Source organism: Nothoprocta perdicaria, unplaced genomic scaffold, assembly GCF_003342845.1.
Source record: "Nothoprocta perdicaria isolate Ctin4 unplaced genomic scaffold, notPer1 scaffold_299, whole genome shotgun sequence".
Lineage (NCBI taxonomy): Eukaryota > Metazoa > Chordata > Aves > Tinamiformes > Tinamidae > Nothoprocta > Nothoprocta perdicaria.
The window spans coordinates 133,188-152,578 of NW_020455531.1; the positions used below are offsets into that span (position 1 = coordinate 133,188).

The 19,391-nt window shown below is 40.5% G+C and overlaps 1 protein-coding gene across 1 annotated transcript in view; it reads left to right on the forward strand.

Moving 5' to 3' along the window:
- Positions 1-598: 598 nt before the first annotated feature.
- The window catches only part of SLC9A2 (solute carrier family 9 member A2), a 30,284-nt gene continuing 11,491 nt past the window's right edge, over positions 599-19,391 (forward strand). Inside the window, exons 1-5 of the mRNA XM_026041881.1 lie at positions 599-758; positions 6,200-6,663; positions 11,834-12,084; positions 17,565-17,782; positions 18,776-18,978. Coding sequence (XP_025897666.1) covers positions 614-758; positions 6,200-6,663; positions 11,834-12,084; positions 17,565-17,782; positions 18,776-18,978 — 1,281 coding nt within the window. The 5' untranslated portion in view covers positions 599-613. The remainder of the gene's footprint in view (positions 759-6,199; positions 6,664-11,833; positions 12,085-17,564; positions 17,783-18,775; positions 18,979-19,391) is intronic.

Below are 19,391 nucleotides of genomic sequence, written 5' to 3' on the forward strand. Positions count from 1 at the left end.
TATTTGCCTCTATCCCATATTTGATAGAGGAAATGTGCGCATATATATATATTATATATATATATTTAAGTGCAGGCATGCACAYGCGCTATGTACGGGGCATGTTAACTCCGCAGATTCTGTAAGTGCACGCATGCACACAGGTGCGTGAATAAGCCTATATGCGGTCGCCCTTCCAGCCATTTCGGGCGCTACACGGATCCTCCGGGGCTATTTTTACACGCGGCAGAGCCCGTGGCGCCGGCCCGGGGCCGGGCGGCGAGGGCCGGCGGCCGCGCACCCCGCCGCGCAGCAGCGCGGCCCCGCTGCAGCCCCCCGAGCCCCGCGGCCGTCGCGCGCGGGGCGGGCGCGCAATCCCCGCCGGGGGCGGGGAGGGGGGCCGGGGCCGGCGCTCGTGCAAGTCACCGGGCGGGAGGCGGAGCCGGCGGCCGCAGGTGCCCGCGGCGGCGGGATGGGCGCGGGGCCGTAGGGCGAGCGCGGCGGGGGCGCCATGGGCGGCGGGGGCCCCCGGCTGCCGGCCGCGGCTCTGCTGGCGCTGGCGGCGGCGCTGGGCGCGGCGCGGGCGGCCGAGGCGCCGGCCACGGCCGAGAGCCGCCCGCCCGAGGCGGCGGCGATGGGCGCCGGGCTCGGCGGCACGGCGGCGAGCGGCGGCGCGCTCGAGGAGACGCGGCTGCACGTCTTCACGCTGGACTACCCGCACGTGCAGATCCCCTTCGAGATCACCCTCTGGATCCTGCTCGCCTCGCTCGCCAAGATCGGTGAGCGGCCGCGCCGGCGGCGGGACCCCCGGCGGGGAGGGCGGCCGGGCCTCCCCCAGCGCCGCAGGGGCCGGGAAAAGGCGCTTTCCCTGTCCGGGAAAGCGAAGCGAGCGAGGGCACGGGGTCGCTTTTGGTGCCCCCAAAGCGGAGCATCCGCGCCGCGCTCGAGGGTTCGGCGAGCGCCGGGCGGACGCTTCCCAGCTGTCAGCCGAGCGCTCTTTTCTTCCTCTTAAAATAACGCCGGGTATGATGACAGCTCCATAACATAGCAGCAGATCGATGGGAAGCATTAATGAGAGGAGAGGAAACGTCCGCGCAGCGCTTTCCCACCAGTCACTTGTGCACCGTAAAACTAAAAAAATACAGACCTGAGTGAGTAAGAAGGGACGCTTATTCCCTCATGTGGAAAATATTTGTATTGCATAGTTGCATTTTGTGCAGTTTATATACAGTGTTTTTAATTAGTTTTCTATGCCCCAGACTGAAACAGTGGTCCTGTAGAGTGCTGTAAAGAAAATCAGATAAAGGCATACCAGCAATGTGCATAAAAATCCCYGTATGTGATGAACTTTGGACATTAACTAAAAGATAATTTCAAGAATAAAGCTGTGGGAACTAAAGAAAAGGTATACAAGTACTTGTCTAATTGAGAGGTCTGGTTTTGTAGCACAGATTTCAGTGAAAACCATGGTCATGTTTGCTCTGATAAAACACCTGGATGAAATTTGAAAACTTTGACTCCCATTTAAATGTGTCGCCTTCTGGCTGATGGTCAGGTAGTTCTGATTCTGCCTAAACACACACTTGAAAGTCATCTCCAATCACCACCAGTGTCAAGCTTGAGGATGAGATGCYCAAGCATCCAAGTGACTGCTTATAGCTTCACTGCTGTCTGCAGAAATACTGTATGTTGCATCCTGCAAAGATGCAGATAATGCATTAAAGATGCATTGAGATTTGCCTACTTYGTCTTGAGTATGTATTTAGGCATTTGCAGAATTAGGATGGAGTTCACATGAAACATGCACAATTGCTATGACCAGAATATATGAAAGAATTATAAAGAATTAATCATGGCCAAATTAAAATAATATTCTAAAAATACCGAAGATTCTGAATTTAGGTTTTATAGCAAGACCAATGAAACTGATTTGTTTTTATAAGACATTGCAGTGAAACTGTTTAAATTCTCTACATACAGGCATGCACAGTAGTATACAGTTTCTGTAGGACTGCATCCATTCTAATCATCACAATGATTCGCTAGTGCATAGGCATCTAAAACATAAAAAAGATAACTCGACTGACTATTTTCTAAGTTAATTGTAGTATAACAAATAAGCCAGCTTATTTGAATATGGAGAATAGGTGAACAAGGAGAAATGGGTTTGATTTTTTGGACCCTTTCAGTTAGACCCAGCAAGAATGGATGTTGTTAATGTAGGGCATTATCTTGCTTGCTTTAAGTGTGCACTGAACGCTAAGGGCCGGATCCAAGAGAGGCCCTAGGTGCGGCAGTGCTGAGCTTCACCACACCTCACTGCAGGGGCCCTGACTCCGAGACTGCAATTAGGAACGCCCAGTTCTTGCTCCTGGAGCTCCTTTGGCGCTTCCTTATCCTGTGCCTGCGTCAGGCACACCTTCCCAGGACAGGCCCTCATTGCTCCCAGGGCACATTCCCACAGTGTTAACTTTTTTGCTCGTTTGTGCCCTCTCTTATATTAAAGATGGCCCAGATAGATAGTTCCCTAACCACTGAGATGTAGAAATGTTGGTTCTGCCGCATCCTTCTCCTATGCAATCAACAGGATGGAGGGGGCTTTGCGGCCTGTCTCATGATGCATAGGCTTAGGATAGGCCTGGGGTTTTCTGACACATTCCCTCTCTTCACAATTTTGTGCAGGGCAGTGTAGGCATCTTGCCCATGTCAGACTAGGTGGCATGAAATCCATGGGGAGGCTCTTGCACTACCTTAGGTGCTTAGTCTGGCTTTGCAAATTCCTTTCTGGGGCTAGATGCTGGACATGTACACATTGATGTACACTGCAAACCTTCATGAATTTAAGCCTCAATCCTTTCCAACTGCAAGGATTTCAGAATACATGCTCAAATTTATTAATACTTCCTGCGATATGTAAGAATCCCAAAGACAAATATATTACAAGACTTTTTTATAACCTGATTGGTATATTTTTGGACAAATATGTTTTCATGGAAATAGAATTTCATTGAAGCAGAAATGTTCCAAAGAGATACTAATTTCAGCAGAGTATTTATCATCTGATATGTTTCTCAGATCTTGGTTGTGATGGGGTCACAGCAGGCTCGACTTAGAGCAAGARAGAGAATTTGAGAAAGGAAATGTGCAGCTAGTTGTCAAGCAAAACAAACATTTTGACAAGGCACATCTTCACAAAGATATACAACATTAAAGAAAGTGCTCTTTATTCCCACATAGAACAAAAAAACAAGAAATTTCAAAAGATGCCTGGAAAGGAATAGTTGCTTTCTGACTATCTCTAGTTATTTATTATCTTGTGTGGTGATACTGTAATAAGATCTGTTATCAATACACTGATGGACTCTATCAATGTATAGGTAGGATTCAGTGCACTTGAAGTATGCCATGGTGTCTAGACAGTAAGACGGGGAGAGTTTTGCTTAATCTTTATGCTACTAAATTTACAAAAGATTGCCTAACTCATCCACGTTCCCATGGCTCCCACCTTTAATCACAAATGCATGATTAGAAATGCTTTGTCTGGAAACATGAGCCAGTGAGCCAACATCCTTCCTACAGTTCCCCCCTGGAAAAAAAAAAAAAAAAAGGCTTAAACTGTTCAGCATCAGAATTCTGAAAATATCCTTGGAAAACTCACGTATAATCAGAAATGTATCTGACAGTGACATTAGGAGCGTCACATGCTATTGAATTTCACCTCAGAAGTAGGAGAGCGGGACTCTAGGGACTTCTAAATTGAGGATTGTTGCATTTGCACTTTAGGCCAGTGCCCTCATGCCCAAAGGCCATCTTCCATGCCGTCTGAAACTGGATCATGGCGTAGTCCGAGGCCAGGAACCAGYGGTCAGAGGATCTGAAAGCAGCTGTGGTCCTGGTTCAGATTCAGCAGTGGTCAGAGCACGCACGTGGTGTGGGAATCCACTCCCAGGGCTGCTGTCCATGCCAGACTGTGATAGCCTGGGGTGAAACACATCCGCGTTCCCAGCCCAGGTCTGCTCTCCCTCCGGGCCTTGCAGGGCTCCTGGCCACACGCCTATGGAGCCAGCAAAGAGGGACCATGTCTCTCATCCTGCAGGGTGACACTTAATGTGTATTGGCTTCTACTAGTTTCTTAATCAGGGAACCACAGCTCATATCTTAAGATCACCTGTGAATGCCTTTTATGAAGGCAGGCAGGTTCTGTTTAGGAGTTTTGGAGCAAATTGCATGGGTAAAAAACATACAACTTTGCAGAAGCCTTTCCATTATTTTTACAGGTAAGGTAAATCCCCAAAAGCTCTGTAAGGGTATGAAACTTTCCAAATTGTGTGTTTTAAAGAAGGAAAGGAAGCATTGGATTTTTTATTTTATCTTCATAATTAGCATTTCATTGTTTTTGTATTAGAACTGGTTGGGGTGTTTCTGTTTCCRTGAAAAACTGCATTAATAAAAATCCTCTCTTTATCAGTTTTATTGAGAAAATGATTTATTATTCTATGGAAAGACTTCTAAAAACTTTTATTTTAGCAAAGCCTGCTTACCTATGCAGGAGAAACTACTCAGGAGTCACAGTGTGGGAAATTTTGGCCTCCTGCCACAGCAAAAACGAATGCAAGTCATAAAATAGTTATGTGAAAGTGGATGAAAGGTGAAGAGTTAAGTCTCCAAATCTAAATTCTCATGTCTTCAGGAATGCGACCTCTTCTATACAGCCAAGTGAATATTGGTGATTACTGTTTGGAAGGATGATGGAAATTTGGTAGTCCTTCTAAGAAGCCACATAGGCTGTGCTTATAAGTATTTAAAAAAAAAAATGTGTATTCATCCATAAAAGAAAAATGCATCTCAAGCTTTTAAAGTGGTAATAATTATAGAATCTGTATGTGAAAGATTTTTAAAGCTGTAATAATTATATAATCTGTATGTATCTCCCCTTTGTCCTTCCTAATCTTTTTTTTTTTTTTTTTTCTAATTATAAGCTGAGTCTTTCTCTCTCCTGGACAAAAACTACGATGAAAGGAGAATTAACAAAATAGATATCACAAGATACAAAAGACTGAAATTGGGAAATTTGGTATTAAATACCCTGTATGCACTGATTTAACTGTTTCGACTGTGGCTGTGATTTTTACTGAAATAGTTTTACTGAAATAGATGTCCGTTATGCCACACCCAGTGTTTCTGTGTGGCTCTCATTTAAAATAATTAAAATGCTTTTTAGTTAGTCAGGAATTGTAGGATCTTGTGGGTGTGGAGAGTTTTCTATATAATTATGTAGGCTAAATATAGATAAGGAGGAGCCTGGAAAAGATTGTCATCTCCAGGACCTGAAATGTGACCTTGGTGCATAAGGTTGACCATTCCTTTGGACTGGTGAGAGTAACTTTCTTTAGAATTTTTTCCTCTAATTACAAAAGTCATGCTTGTTGTATCAATTAAAAAAATCAACTTCTAAAATTAATTGCAATCTTAAAATCAAAACTGCACAGTTTCCAGAATTTTATCACACTAAGCACTGTTCTACAATGAAGTCATTCAGAATCTTTTTTATTGTGTCAATACTTCGTACAGTTCTTTAGCAGAGTATTGATGCTACCATAATTCATATAATACAAAGCAAAGACTATAATAATAAATGACACAAGTTGCCATTGCTTAATTGAAAATATGCAGTTTGGGAGGCCCCAGTGAAGTTWAAAAAAATGCTGGATCTGTAGGAAGGTCACAGAGGAAATGTGTCACTGGGTGCTGGTCACATATGACCATTCCTRTACCTTTGAGAAAAGACATCTAAAAACAAAATTATTGTACGTCTAAAATTCTTTTGTGAAGGTGTGAATGAAGATAGAAGTAGTTAGTATGTTTTTTTCCCCTATATAGATGTAATCTGCACTATAAAAGTCTTTGGGGAATATCTTTCTGCAGGACTCCATATTGCAGAAAAAAAATTGCCGTTGTGAAYAGAGCCTTTGCAACCAATTGCTCCAGCTGGCTTAGCTATTAGCAGGAAAGGACTGTCCATTCAATTAGTTGAACTAACAACCCTAACTGGTAAATTTATCTTGACCTATTGTCCATTTCAGTCTTCGCAACAAAAATGTACTTGCCCTTTGATTACTGTTTGTTCACTATAGAGACTAAGATAGCAGAATCCAGCATAGTCTTTTGGATTTTGTACAAATAACTATTTCACTTTCTTGTGTTTGAATTTCCTTTGAAGGCTTCCATCTCTATCACAAGTTGCCCTCCATAGTACCTGAAAGCTGTCTCCTTATTCTGGTTGGACTGCTTCTTGGTGGGATTATTTTTGGAGCACAGGAGAAGTCCCCACCTGTAATGAACAGTGATGTTTTTTTCTTGTATCTTTTACCACCAATTGTACTCGACGCTGGATATTTTATGCCAACTCGTCTTTTCTTTGAGAACTTTGGTACCATCTTCTGGTATGCGGTGGTAGGCACGCTCTGGAATGCCATTGGCATCGGGATTTCACTTTTTGGAATTTGCCAGATCAGTGCATTTGGTTTAACTGATATCACATTGCTGCAGAATTTGCTTTTTGGCAGCCTCATTTCCGCTGTGGATCCTGTGGCAGTGTTAGCGGTTTTTGAAAATATTCATGTCAATGAGCAGCTTTACATCCTGGTGTTTGGAGAATCTTTGCTGAATGATGCTATAACTGTGGTAAGTTACTTAATAAATGATAAAAAATGTTTGCATGCCACTGTGCTATATGTCTTTAATTATTGGAGTTTGCTAGAAGAAGGAAGTCAATGAATGCTACTGTGCTTATGCAATCCTCTAAACTTTAGACTAGGAATTACAGTCGTTCAGGCTACACCACATTAATGTGTAATGGTAGCATATTTTCTCTAGTCATTTTGTTACCTGATCTCTTTAGTTTTGCTGTCTTTGGGTTCCGTTGCTTCAGTARTCTTAGACCAGAAGTTTTTCTCACCTGAAGAGATATCTGAGCAGAAGAAGAAAAATGGCCTGTGTGGATGGCCATGCTGTACACAGATGCACAGCCCCTGGATGTGCATAGGGAGCCTGAGTGAATCTGTGGGATGCCACAAGCCCCATGTCCAGTTGGTGCAGACCTTCTGCATGTGCCCATCTATTTGGAATTACATGGAGAGCACCAACATATTTCTCTCAGGCTACGGTTGAGATAGGACAGCTACCTGGAGGTAGTCTTTTCTAATCATTAACCAGCTTAGCAGGGCTTGTGGTGCTGACCTGAGGACAGCAATCTGCAAATTCCATTAACACTCCCAGTGCCCCATGTTTGTACCTGGTGACACCATGTCTGGAACATTACTCTCATTTATCCATACCTTACTTGAAGTCCTGGCTATGTTAACTATGTCCTTTCATGCTTTCTGTTTTATGAGCCATGTAAATCCAGTTTTTCATATGCCACAAAGATTTGTGAGCTGGGTCCATACCTTCCCTGTCTCTGTCTCTGGATTCTTGCTGGCTGCCCATGCATAATTGTCCTTCAGTTTTATACTTTCTATGACTTTTCTTGACTAACATGTATATCTCGCCCACTTAATCTGAGCTGATCATTTCTTTCTTCTGCTTCTTTGGGAATGCTGCTTTTTTTTCTCCCACTTCTGAAGCTTCACACTTAGCATCTGATTCTGTTGTTATTCAGCAAATKGAAACACATATTCTCTTACAGGCTTTTCTTAAAGACTATTTTTTCACATTAGTTCAGTGCTGAAACTGCCTCTCATTCCTATACTGGTGTTTAATCCAGTGATGAAAAATACTTTGTGCTAAGGTGTAAATATTGAGATGTATTTGACTTCATGGTTCAGCCATGGCTCTGCCCATCTGTTTTAATGACTACTTGGGGAATGGAGTTCTTTTCACCTTTTTTTTTTTTTTTTTTTTTTAGGTGGGGGAAAATATTTTGTCTTAATATAAAGCTCTTTCTTTGTGGATATTCCCCCCAAAATTTCTTTTTCTGACTACAGAATCAATCACTTTATCTTAGAAGTGCAATTAGTCCAGCAAAATTTGCAAGCAATTTGTATTTTGATAGTGGAAGTATGTGTGCATGCCCTTGYCCAAGGAAGGATTACTTCAAACTGTGATTTTTTTTAGGCAGTGTCATGTATCAATAACCATAATATACAGTTTTCCTATAGGCATCATCATTGCCTTCTTGTAAATATAGTCATTTCTCACAGAATTTATGCCCAGATGCACTGACCTGCGAGGACATACTGAAGAGTCTGTTGCACCAATCCTGCATATATTTGTGAGGGAATAAGAGGAATCTGGAGTATGTTTGGTCATACTTCCAGGCTACTGAATAAAAGTGGTAGTTGGCAGAAGATCAAGTGGTTACCACATGCTAAGGATTGGTTTGCTAATGTCTCCCTGTTATGGTTTTGCACACCTGTAATCATGTGATTTTGCTTAAAATGTGACCCAAGTAATCACACAATTCTCCTGTGAACTGCCCTTAAAAAAACCTTACCTTCTTACCTATCACGATGCAACTGGGCCARTTTTCTTGGTGATGGGTTAGGTAGGATGTGGTTCAGCGTAGGAAGGGAGCTGAAGTTGGACTGGCAGTCAGCAGAAAGTTGCTCAGTTTCTCATCCTCAAACACTTGGCCACCACATTGTCTGAAAAACAGAGGCTATCAGATGTGCAGTGCAGAATGGCATGGCTTCAGTAAATGTTCTTGCTAAATATTTTAATCCCTTCTTCTTGCTCTACTGCTCACTGTACCTTTCCATTCCTAATAAAAGCATTTATTAGGAAAGAATTGTCATCTAGAAGTTGCCTTTCAGCAAACTTGCTACCACACTTTCATTTTATAGATAAAGCAAGGTTTGCCTGGCCAGGAATGCAGGCTCTGCTGCACTTCTCCCATGGAATAATCTGGATTCATCRCTGTGCCATCCTTCATGCAGTCATTCAGGAGACACTTCATGATACATCTATGCATTTGCATGACGTATTTCATCCACTGATGGAATTTTGGAGGCTGAATTTAAATGAGGACAAAGTTTGCTAGTCAGACATAATGCTTCATTTTTGGTTTGGTGCTTTATCAAAAGACTGCTTCAGCGATAATTAGCACAAAGATATTGACTGGCAAGATCACAGCTGAAGTTGAGTGTTAGTAGTTCAAATGCCAGTGCTGGGCTTAAGATCATGAGGGAGCCACTGTCATTATAATAACACTATTCCCATGTTAGAAAACATTACAGCATTTCTCAGTATTATGCCTCTTCTAAAATCATTATTTTTGAGTACTTTAAAGCAATTTCAGAAATAAAAGCTAGTAACTGAAAATTGGTGAAAATAAGCAATTAGTGTCTAGGAAGAGCAGAGACACTGACAAAAGATTAAAAAAATATTGGTGACTATATTCTGTGGTGTAACCTTCAGGGAGTTCAGCTAAAGGACACTGAGTAAATGCAGATCTTGAACTTTTAAAAAGTCTCATACCAAATGCATTACAAAATATGATGAGTGCTGCTGTTGTTTAACACACCTAAAAGCTTAAAGAGTTGTTAAACTATAAAACTTTATTCTAAAAACCTTTAGCACAAAAGGGGAGTGAACCTGATTATGATCTGATTTACACTAGTGTACATAAAGAACAATAAGAACATGATTAAATCATGTTCATGACATGCCGTAGTCCTTGTTTCTGGTATGGCAGCCTGGTTTTGAACCCAGGTACAAAGGAGAACATTGTTTTTCTGCTTTCAGATAACTTATGGCAGCACACTAAAGGTTTGTGGAGCAGTTTATGCAGAAGCAACAGCTTCATTATAACTATCTGCAGGGTGAACACTTCTCTGTGAAGATGAGAGGATATTATGGAAAGACTGCTGTTTGAACAGGTCAAAACTATATGTTTCTTTATAAATAGCTCTGATTGGCCTTATTTCAGAAAATTTCCTGCATATATATTTATATAGCTCCTTTTAAAATATAAATAAGGCTATTTAACTCCAATTAGAGAAAATAATCATCTTCCTTAATACATACCAAATGATCATTCTGCAAGGTCAAATTCCGTAGGTGTCTTGAAGAATAACAAAACGCTGGTGTAGTCATAAGTGCCAAGAAGTGATTCAGGGAAACTGCTCTGCTTGCTTGACACGAAGAATAGTGCTTGTCTTCAGGCTGTGATTCATGGAGCCTTGGGAGTCTGTGAACTGAAGGGTCTTTGTGAAGTGACCAACATGAGCACAGCTATTGTCAATTGGCTTTATTTTGATATATTTTCTCTGTATAAATTCATGACAGTTTGAAAACCATTGGAACCTACTATGAAACTTTCCAGTCATTCACAGGACAAGTTAACAAGGGAGTCTGTCTCACCGCAGAAAGTTGAATGGGTTTTCACAGGTGAACACTGAGACTTTTCCCAGGTAGACTTGTCATGAATTCATCATTCTTATGAAATAAATAACCCTGGCTCCTGCTCTTTGATGCTGCTAGGTTTGATTTGACCTTTTTTTTCTCATGCTTGCACTGGGATATATATATTTTTTTCTCCTCTTTCTCATTTCTTTCTTTTCACTTAGCCCAAAGTACCCATAATAAACCGTATCTTCATATTTATTAATTTTTAGTGAGGACTTCTACATGTGTAAGCCTTTGACATTTTGTCCAGTAAGAGCTCTACAATTTTCTTTTTTCTTTCTTTCTTTTCCTTTTTTTTTTTTTTTTTTTGTGAGAGAGAACAAGACGGCTAACTTGACAAATCCTTTCCACTCACTGTTCAATATGTACATGTTGGCACAATGCAAGTACCGATAAAACATTGCTATCTCAATAACATTTCTGTGGGAGGAACCTGTTGGGTTTACTAAGTCTTTCAGAAGGAAAGCAAAAGTTTAACTTCTGTAYGCTTTCCAGGCTGACTAGTGTGGTGTTTATTAAGAACAACACTGCTGGCTTGGTCTCTGAACCTGGTTTTCATTTCTAGTGTTTATGAGTCCTGACAGGAAGAGGTGCATATGACCAAGCTTTTATGTGTCCAAGGGGACTCTGTAGCCCTCATGGTATCACATGGCTGGGGGCATGTGGGCACCAGCCAGCAAAGCTTAAATCTCCCTAATAGATCTTCAGTTGAGAGATTTCTTTAAGAATAAGCTGTTTTCACTTCTGAATGTATTGTCATAACCAGAGCACTGAACTTTAGAGAAATGTGAACTTGAATGTGGTTATGAACAGTTCAAAAGTGAATACATGAAAATAGGTCTGTTAATGGGAAATAAATCCAAATCTCTAGAAGCAATCCACAACTTGAAAAATCCTTAAAGCACTGTACTCCTAATAGCTAGTATATCATAGAAAAAWCACTCCATGAATGCCTTATTTCTTGCACTCCTTGGGGCAGCCTCTGTGCTCTCCCCATGTGCCAGGTAGATCTACAGTCTGATTACTACTTCACCTCTTGGTGTCTTGTRGCTCAAACACATGTCAAAGTAATCTGATTTTTCTCTGATTATTACTGAAGAAATTAGAGTTTGAAATTTAATGMATATAGATGGAGCTTTGACTAGGACTTTGAATCGTCCAGATAAGGATTCTGCTTATGACTGTACTTCTGGCCTTCAGAATGATACCTCAGTATTCTGTCCCCATCTGCAAAAAATAGTATAATGGTATTTACCCTTTTTTTTTTGTAAATCACCCTAATATTTATGAATGACAAATGGTATGCCAGAGGTACACATCATATCTCAAAAYTGAGTTTGAAGTAGATATAGAAATGCAAAGTCCAACATTGAAATGGAGGAACACAATGACACAAAGGGAAATTAAGAAAAGTTCAGAAACATAACATGCTTTCTTTTTCCCATAGGTCCTGTACAATTTGTTCAAGTCTTTCTGCCAGATGCGCACAATTAAGGTTGTTGACATATTCGCTGGGATTGCTAACTTCTTTATAGTGGGGATCGGTGGAGTATTGATTGGAATCCTTTTGGGATTTGTAGCAGCATTTACCACCCGTTTCACCCATAAAATCCGAGTGATTGAGCCACTTTTTGTCTTCCTGTACAGTTATTTGTCATACATAACAGCTGAAATGTTTCATCTCTCGGGCATCATGGCGTAAGTACCCAAAACTTCAGTAATAATAGCACCCAAATAAGAATGCCAAAGGGAATTGCAGAGAGGACCAGATTTTGCAAACTTTGCCATATGGCGTAGTTCCATCGTGCATGGCAGTGAAGCTGGCTTGAGGATTTCCGGCCTCTCCCCTACTGTTCCCATCCCATTGTCTCAGCTTGCCACCACACCAGCTGTGTCACTAAAACTGTTCATGGCATCACACCATAAACCATATCTTTCAAATGTTCCAAGTCAAAAATAATCCCTTGCATTTTTGGGGGCGTTATTTTTAACCCAGGTCAGTTCTGTGACCTGTGTCCTGGTCTGACCCCACAACTAGTCATATAGACATGACTGAGGGGGTGATGAATAATGATGTGGGGGGTAGCAGTGGTTGGGAGAGAGTGGGAGTAGTAGCTAGGATATTTCATGAGCTGGCTTTGCTACTGGGCCAATGTGTTGTGAAACTACATCTTCCCTTAGACATGTGAGCAGCCACTAAGTACCATGCACTGAAGGTGATGCATGCATCTCTAAAGCAAAACTGCTGCTGAATTACACCTGCAGTAAGGATGGGGTGAATGTAAGATTTGCAGAACCTAGTCCTATGGTRTTACAATCCTTTAGCTTAGCTTCCTAATACATGTGCCTGATATATTTGCAATGCTTTCTGTGTACGTAAGTATRTATAAAATTATGTTATTATTATCACTTCTAACAGATAAAAATATTATGTTTCCTGACTCCTTGGCTTCCATAGTCTGTTATTTTAGGATGCTTTTACTGTAACAGCCTCATTTTTAGAAAGACCGTTTATGATACTTGATATACCTAAGTGGTTCTCTCAGRTTGCAAGCATTATTCTTAAAGGTAAACCTTCTTTAATATCTTTGTATTGTTCTAGTGGCAAATATGGGTAATTTAGGCATTAGAAGCCTAGCATTTTTTCTGAAAGCTGGGATATTATTTCTTAGTTTYTGTAATATTTTATAGTACCCTTTCAGTGATATAATATCTTTTATCATGGCCATATCAATTTAAGGATTTCTGGGACCAAGTAGCAATTCAAAAGAGACCTTACAGCTGATAACTCACTAGAATAGAAATAGAAATATGCCACAAAAAGGAAGAGTTTAGTACTTCAATATAAGTGAAGAGCTAAAGATTGCATGGYTTGCTTCCTCTGATATAAGCCTAAATAAAGTAACATGTGCATCCACTGTGACTGAGTTCACAGATGTGCCATCTCTTTCCCTAGTGTCTATTCATAGCATTTGTGTGGTTTCTAGTTTCCTCCTCTTCTTAAGTCRAATGTCCTTGTCATCCTATGATCAAGTACTTAAAGGACTTCTAAACCAGAAACCTCGGGCTACACTTTATACGGAAAAAAATGTAGTAGTGTGCATGAAAATTGAATTGCATATTCTGCACCTAGGATAAAATGAAAAGGACACCAAAGGGCTGCRAGCGTACAAGTGGAATTACTGCGTGCTGGAGCCGGGGGCCAGCACACTAATGCTTAACATGGCACAGATACATTACTTCTTTATTTATGGCAGTGTCCCCTGAGAACATGAAAAACAATAGAGSAAACATGAAGTATTTTTTTATGCTCCAAAAAAGATATTGTATATGCTTTGACTTTAAACAYATTTTGTAATAATAACTAACAGAGAAAGATATGTCAGTAATAGGGAGAGGACAAAGAGGTCTCTGCAGAGGTGCAATACCTCAGCTGTCATGAGCATAGAGCATCCTTCCTACCAAGCAGTGCTGTTGAAGGCCTTAGACTTTCTGTAATCTCCAAGTGCACTGGGAATAAATCTACCCCGTGCTTTTAGCATTTGATTAGGTTTTCAACTGCAGAGCATGTTATGCTCTGTGTCACAGAATGCAACATCTACCGACATTGTGTGCCATTTCCTGGAGCAAGTTTCATGAACATGATTGTGTTCGCTTGGTTCTGATTTCAAAGGCAGCCCTGCTTGAGCAAGTGATTGYATCAAATGACCTTGGAGAGCCCCTTGCAACATGTTTTGTTTGAAGGGCCTGTAATTATGTGATCATTTATAGTTCAACTTATTTCTCACTTTTCACTTATACCCACTTGAGTCTGGTAAAATCTTGATCCTTCATAGCCTGATGCTTAAACACACACCACAAGGCATCACAGTTATGCACTGCACAATACTTTAGATGAAGGTCATCGACAGGAACATACAGTATTATCTAATAAATAAGGTACATGCATAGAGTGCGTCATTTCTGTGCAACTAGGAATTAACTGGCAAAGGAATAGAGGGGAAGGTGCTTGTCCCTCTTCTGATAAGCCCATATRCTTGTTCTGGGGACAAATGATTCTTGAAACATCTGAGTGTAACCCCTGAGTCAGGTGACTTGGCTTGAATAGCTGCGGGACTGAATCATATCCTTGTGAGTGCCAAAAAAAAAGTTCTCTTCAGGAGAGGAAATAGGTTCTCCTGTAATTAGGCCTTGGGCTTGGATCAGGATTATGGGTGTAAAAAGGTACAGATGTGCCTCTGAACTTTATTTGCCTGCTTCCATTTCTAGTTATCATAGTGCATCTTCTGCTTGCTTATTTCTTGTAAAGGCCATGAAAGAGCAGAAATATTAATATGTGCAGCTTTTTTTTTTGCAAGCATGAATTACCAGGCTGAAAGGAATGAGCATTGGAACTACTGTAAATTTAGTAGGTCAGGGAAATATGAGGATTGAACCCAGTGGCCTTATTTATTCCAGCCATGACAGAAACTGTACTGTTTGTACAGGAGAACTTCTATTCTTCAGAGCCACTGAAGGTTGCAGGTTAAGTGTGATTAACTGTATTTTTTTTCCTCTCTTTCTTGACCAAGGTAACCACCTCAGGGCACAGAAATGGAGGCTAGTAGTAAGCCATAATAGGACAAGAAATGTGAAACAATGCACACCTAAGCTTTTGCTTAGATTATGGCAACAGTAAAAGCCTAATTTGGAAACAAGATATTATAATGAGGTATATAGCATCTTGCATATCTTAAGAGCTTGATTTTGTCTCATATTCTAACATTATATTACTGTATCATTTTTAAATTGAAGAGACCTCAAGTAGTTTTTTTTTGTAGCCTGAATAAATAAGTTGAAAAGACACCAAATACTTAGGGTAAGCATTTATTAGCTATGTAATAGTATTCATTTTAAGAGTAAGAAATAGTATGCCACACTGTTTGGTACACTGGTGAATCAATTCAGTTGTTGACTAATTACAAAATGCAACTGAAAAAATCTATGAGTGTAGCCCCTTTAAATTCTAGTTGTTAAACATGGGAGATGTTTTAAGTTACAGCTTGCAAAGATCCTAATTAATCCGGTGACAGATTCTTATCGGACATCTATTTACAGTGTCTCCATTACCTCAGGATCCAAAAACAAACTGTGCCCAGAGCATGGTCCTCCATTTCCCAGGTTATAGGACCTTCCTAAATTACTATATTTATGAAAATAGTTTATTTTAAGAAGGTAATGAAAAGAGTAGTATTTTGTTCTGTCTTTGACGTAGACTTGACAGCCCTAATGTTATGGGCAGCAGGCGACAGCTTTAAGACTCTAGCATGACGGCATGTCCCAGGTCATCGTCTTCATTTTTTCTGCAATATACAAATGATCTTTTCCAAGGATGGTAGTGACTGAGCCAAATCTCTAGTTTGGAAGATTGTAAGAACAAAACAATAACTATGAAGAACCTCTGTGTCACAGTCTACCTGTGATGGCAAATACAGGATCTCTCTGCACACTTAAACTAGAAGCATTACCTAAAGCACTGAGTATTGCAGAGGAGAAGTATGCATGCTCATGAAATATGCAATTTTTCTTCTATACTGATCCCAAATAGTCATGATGAGCTCTGCTTCCCAGAGAGCATGCCACTCTTGGACCAAGAGGACCTTTCTGTTAAAGATCTTGGTGAAACAGGGTGACAAGGAGAAGATAGTAGACAAATACGTCAGGACTAAATGTAGGGCATTGGAATTTAGGACTGTTTTATCCAGCTTTTCTTCTGCTCACTCTTGAAGTTTGTTTAGGGACTACACTAGTTTTCTAATAATAATGACCATTTTGCTTTGTGCTGACTAGACTTCCTTTCTATCACAACCTGTAAGTGGGCAAGAATGGAAGTTGAGGACCAGACTTAGGCACACTGAGGGTCTTCTACTGCTCTTCTGGTAGCAACCTATGTGTCTCCATTTCTTTGGATTCCTCTCATAATAATGTGCCTCCAGGACCCTTCCCAGGGCCCACATGGCCTCCCAGATTTATCAGTCAGAAGTAATGCTTTTCATGCACTTTGGGGATGAGGATGTAGATGCATTGGTGGGGTCAGAGATCGACCACTACATTTCAGGTCTTGGATTTTCTCCTCCAAACCAGATCATTCGGGCTCTATGTGACAGAAGGAAACTTCTGGACAAAAGAATGCACTGACTGTAGGGAGGAGGGCAGAGATGCTTTTGCCTTAGGTAGTATAACCAGAAGAGACAGCTATTTCACAGTGACTCTTACCTTAGTTTCCCATTCTGATAATTATAGGTGATTTAGACTGTGATTCCCCTACACTGAGGCCCAACCTTGAGGTTATCCTCCAGCCAGCACTGCTAGCCATTTTTAAGCAGGTAGACCTCTCTCAGTGGTCCTCGGCCAGCCCTGCACTGTTGGCAGCTGTACTATATGCTGTAAAGCTGGTGGTGTTATTTGCTCTTCCTGCTGCTTAAAAACCTATGTTCAATGACAGGCTCAGAGCAAGGACATGTACACACATGTATACACTAAATCMTTTCTGTTCTTTCACATGTCAGCTGAGATGCCAAGTTCATTCATTTTTAGTCACTTTAAATGTGCAACTGCTCCAGCATGACTTCTGGTTATGTTTTTCTCATGTGAGGACCATGGTCAGCCCCATGCGTGGGCAAAGCAAGCAGTAGCCTGGAGTGGAGGAGGATGACAAACTGTTTATGGCCTTGCTGCTGCCTACACTGCCAGGAAAAAGAAACTGGGGAGGGGAATGGTGTAGGAGGACAACTTCTGATGGGAAGTGGGGGAAGTTCTGCCGTAGGATTTGAATTATCATCCTGTCTTTTTATGTCCTGCAGCAAGAATAGGAGCATCCCCATACTCCAGAGCACCCCCTGTCTCTCCCTCTTCCAAGTTCAAAATATGGTTTCAGTGATGCTTGCATGGAACATGTGGATTTAGCAGTGATAAAACTCTCCATATACTAATATCTTCTCAGAAAGCTGTGGAAAAAAATCTCATGTACAAAACTGTAGGATTAGTAAATCTATAAATTTAACATTGATTGGTGATGGGATCAGTTATACTTTGTATTTTAAAAAGGACCATGGAGGAGTGATTGGCATTCTCCAGAAACTGAGATGAGCTAACAAAAAAACAAGCCAATGATATACAAGAAAATGTTTGCCTTTCAGGATWACAGCTTGTGCCATGACCATGAACAAGTATGTGGAGGAAAATGTTTCCCAAAAGTCTTACACGACRATAAAGTATTTTATGAAGATGCTGAGCAGTGTCAGCGAAACCTTAATTTTTATTTTCATGGGAGTGTCTACAGTTGGAAAGAATCATGAATGGAACTGGGCCTTTGTTAGCTTCACTCTCCTTTTTTGTTTAATCTGGAGGGCACTGGGTAAGTGTCAATGTTTTTTACATGTGAAAGTTTTAATCCTACCTCAAGTAGAAGACTTCAGATTGAGGTAGAGTCCCATCAACCCACACAATGTTTTTAGCTATCTAGTGTCTTAAATGTCAGGGTCAGCTTCCACCTTTCCCCCAGATGAACATTTTTTATCTAAGTACACCATTATTTACAGATAAACACATTTGCTTAATAACTAGCAGTTCTCAAACTATCAAACAGTTTTTTATTTTTTGACTGTTTGCTAKGTTTGTAGGGTTTCCTGGACATTGGCATAAATAACATTAAACCAGGAAATGCTGTAGCTTAAATGCTGTTCAGGAATACGTTTGACGAAACAATGCTGAAAGAAATAGCTTGACCTCTCCTGTATTTACAGTACTAGATCTTTATCTYTCACTCAGGACTCAAGTGCAGGCCACGCTTATAGGTCTTAAACCTTTCCCTTGCCCCAATTTCTTATGTAATGTTTCGGTCACTTTGTGCGTATCTCAACTATTTTCTCTGTCCACTACCTGCAACCCCATGATTAATACCTCTTGCTCAAAACTGCTAGTACAATAAACTTACCAGGCATGTAAAATTAAGTRGGTGAATGGGAATTTGAATGATACAATGAACAAGTAAAAGTGTTCAAAAGCACCTCAAATTCCAGTAAAAAAGTAATTTAGGCACCCTGGTCTATACTGACAGATTTTTGGATATTCTGAAGATGCAAATAAAGTCTAGTAGATAGTGRAGAACAGTTAGTTGCTTTGGGTCCTGCATCTGGTTGACCTCAGGGAGGTAGTTGAATAAATAGTTACGCCGTGGATATTTGAAATTTTCCTTATGTGGTGTTTTAAAGGTTCTAAGTAATATTTAACTTCTTCAAAAATATATAAATAGAAAAAAAAACAAAAAACATTTTAAATATCAGCATTGTAGAGAATTTTCATGTAATTTTATTATTTTTTTCTCCTATATTTCCCTTCTTTCTCTCAGGTGTTTTTGTCCTGACTCAGATCATTAATGTGTTCAGAACAATTCCTCTCACTTTTAAGGACCAATTTATTATTGCCTATGGAGGTCTCCGGGGAGCTATTTGTTTTTCACTTGTATTTTTACTTCCTCCTGCTGTGTTCCCCAGGAAGAAATTGTTCATCACTGCTGTTATTGTGGTGATATTCTTTACTGTTTTCATTCAGGTAATGCCTTTTCTCTTCTGGACATTTTTTGTTTTACTTTATTTTCTCAGATGGGTTGTAGATAAGCAGTGGGTTGAAAAACAGACATCTCCACTCATTTACAGGAACATACTTGAAGGTACTCTTCTGCATTGCTCCATGGTTATACTTTAAAAGAAAATGTGCAGAAGTAGAGAGGTAGTAAAGGTATGACAGATATTAAGTACTTATGCTACCATGTAAGTAGTATTAAGCTTTTTAAGAACCAGTGAGGTTGGAGTAGAGATAAAATAAAATCTGGATGCAGCCTTAGCACTAAGTTCTTGTTTGAATATTTAAAATTACATATTTACTCAATAGTTCAGTGGTGACTATGGAGTGCTGTGCACAGGGGAATGGGAAGACACTTATGACACTGAGAGGTGGAGTGTTTT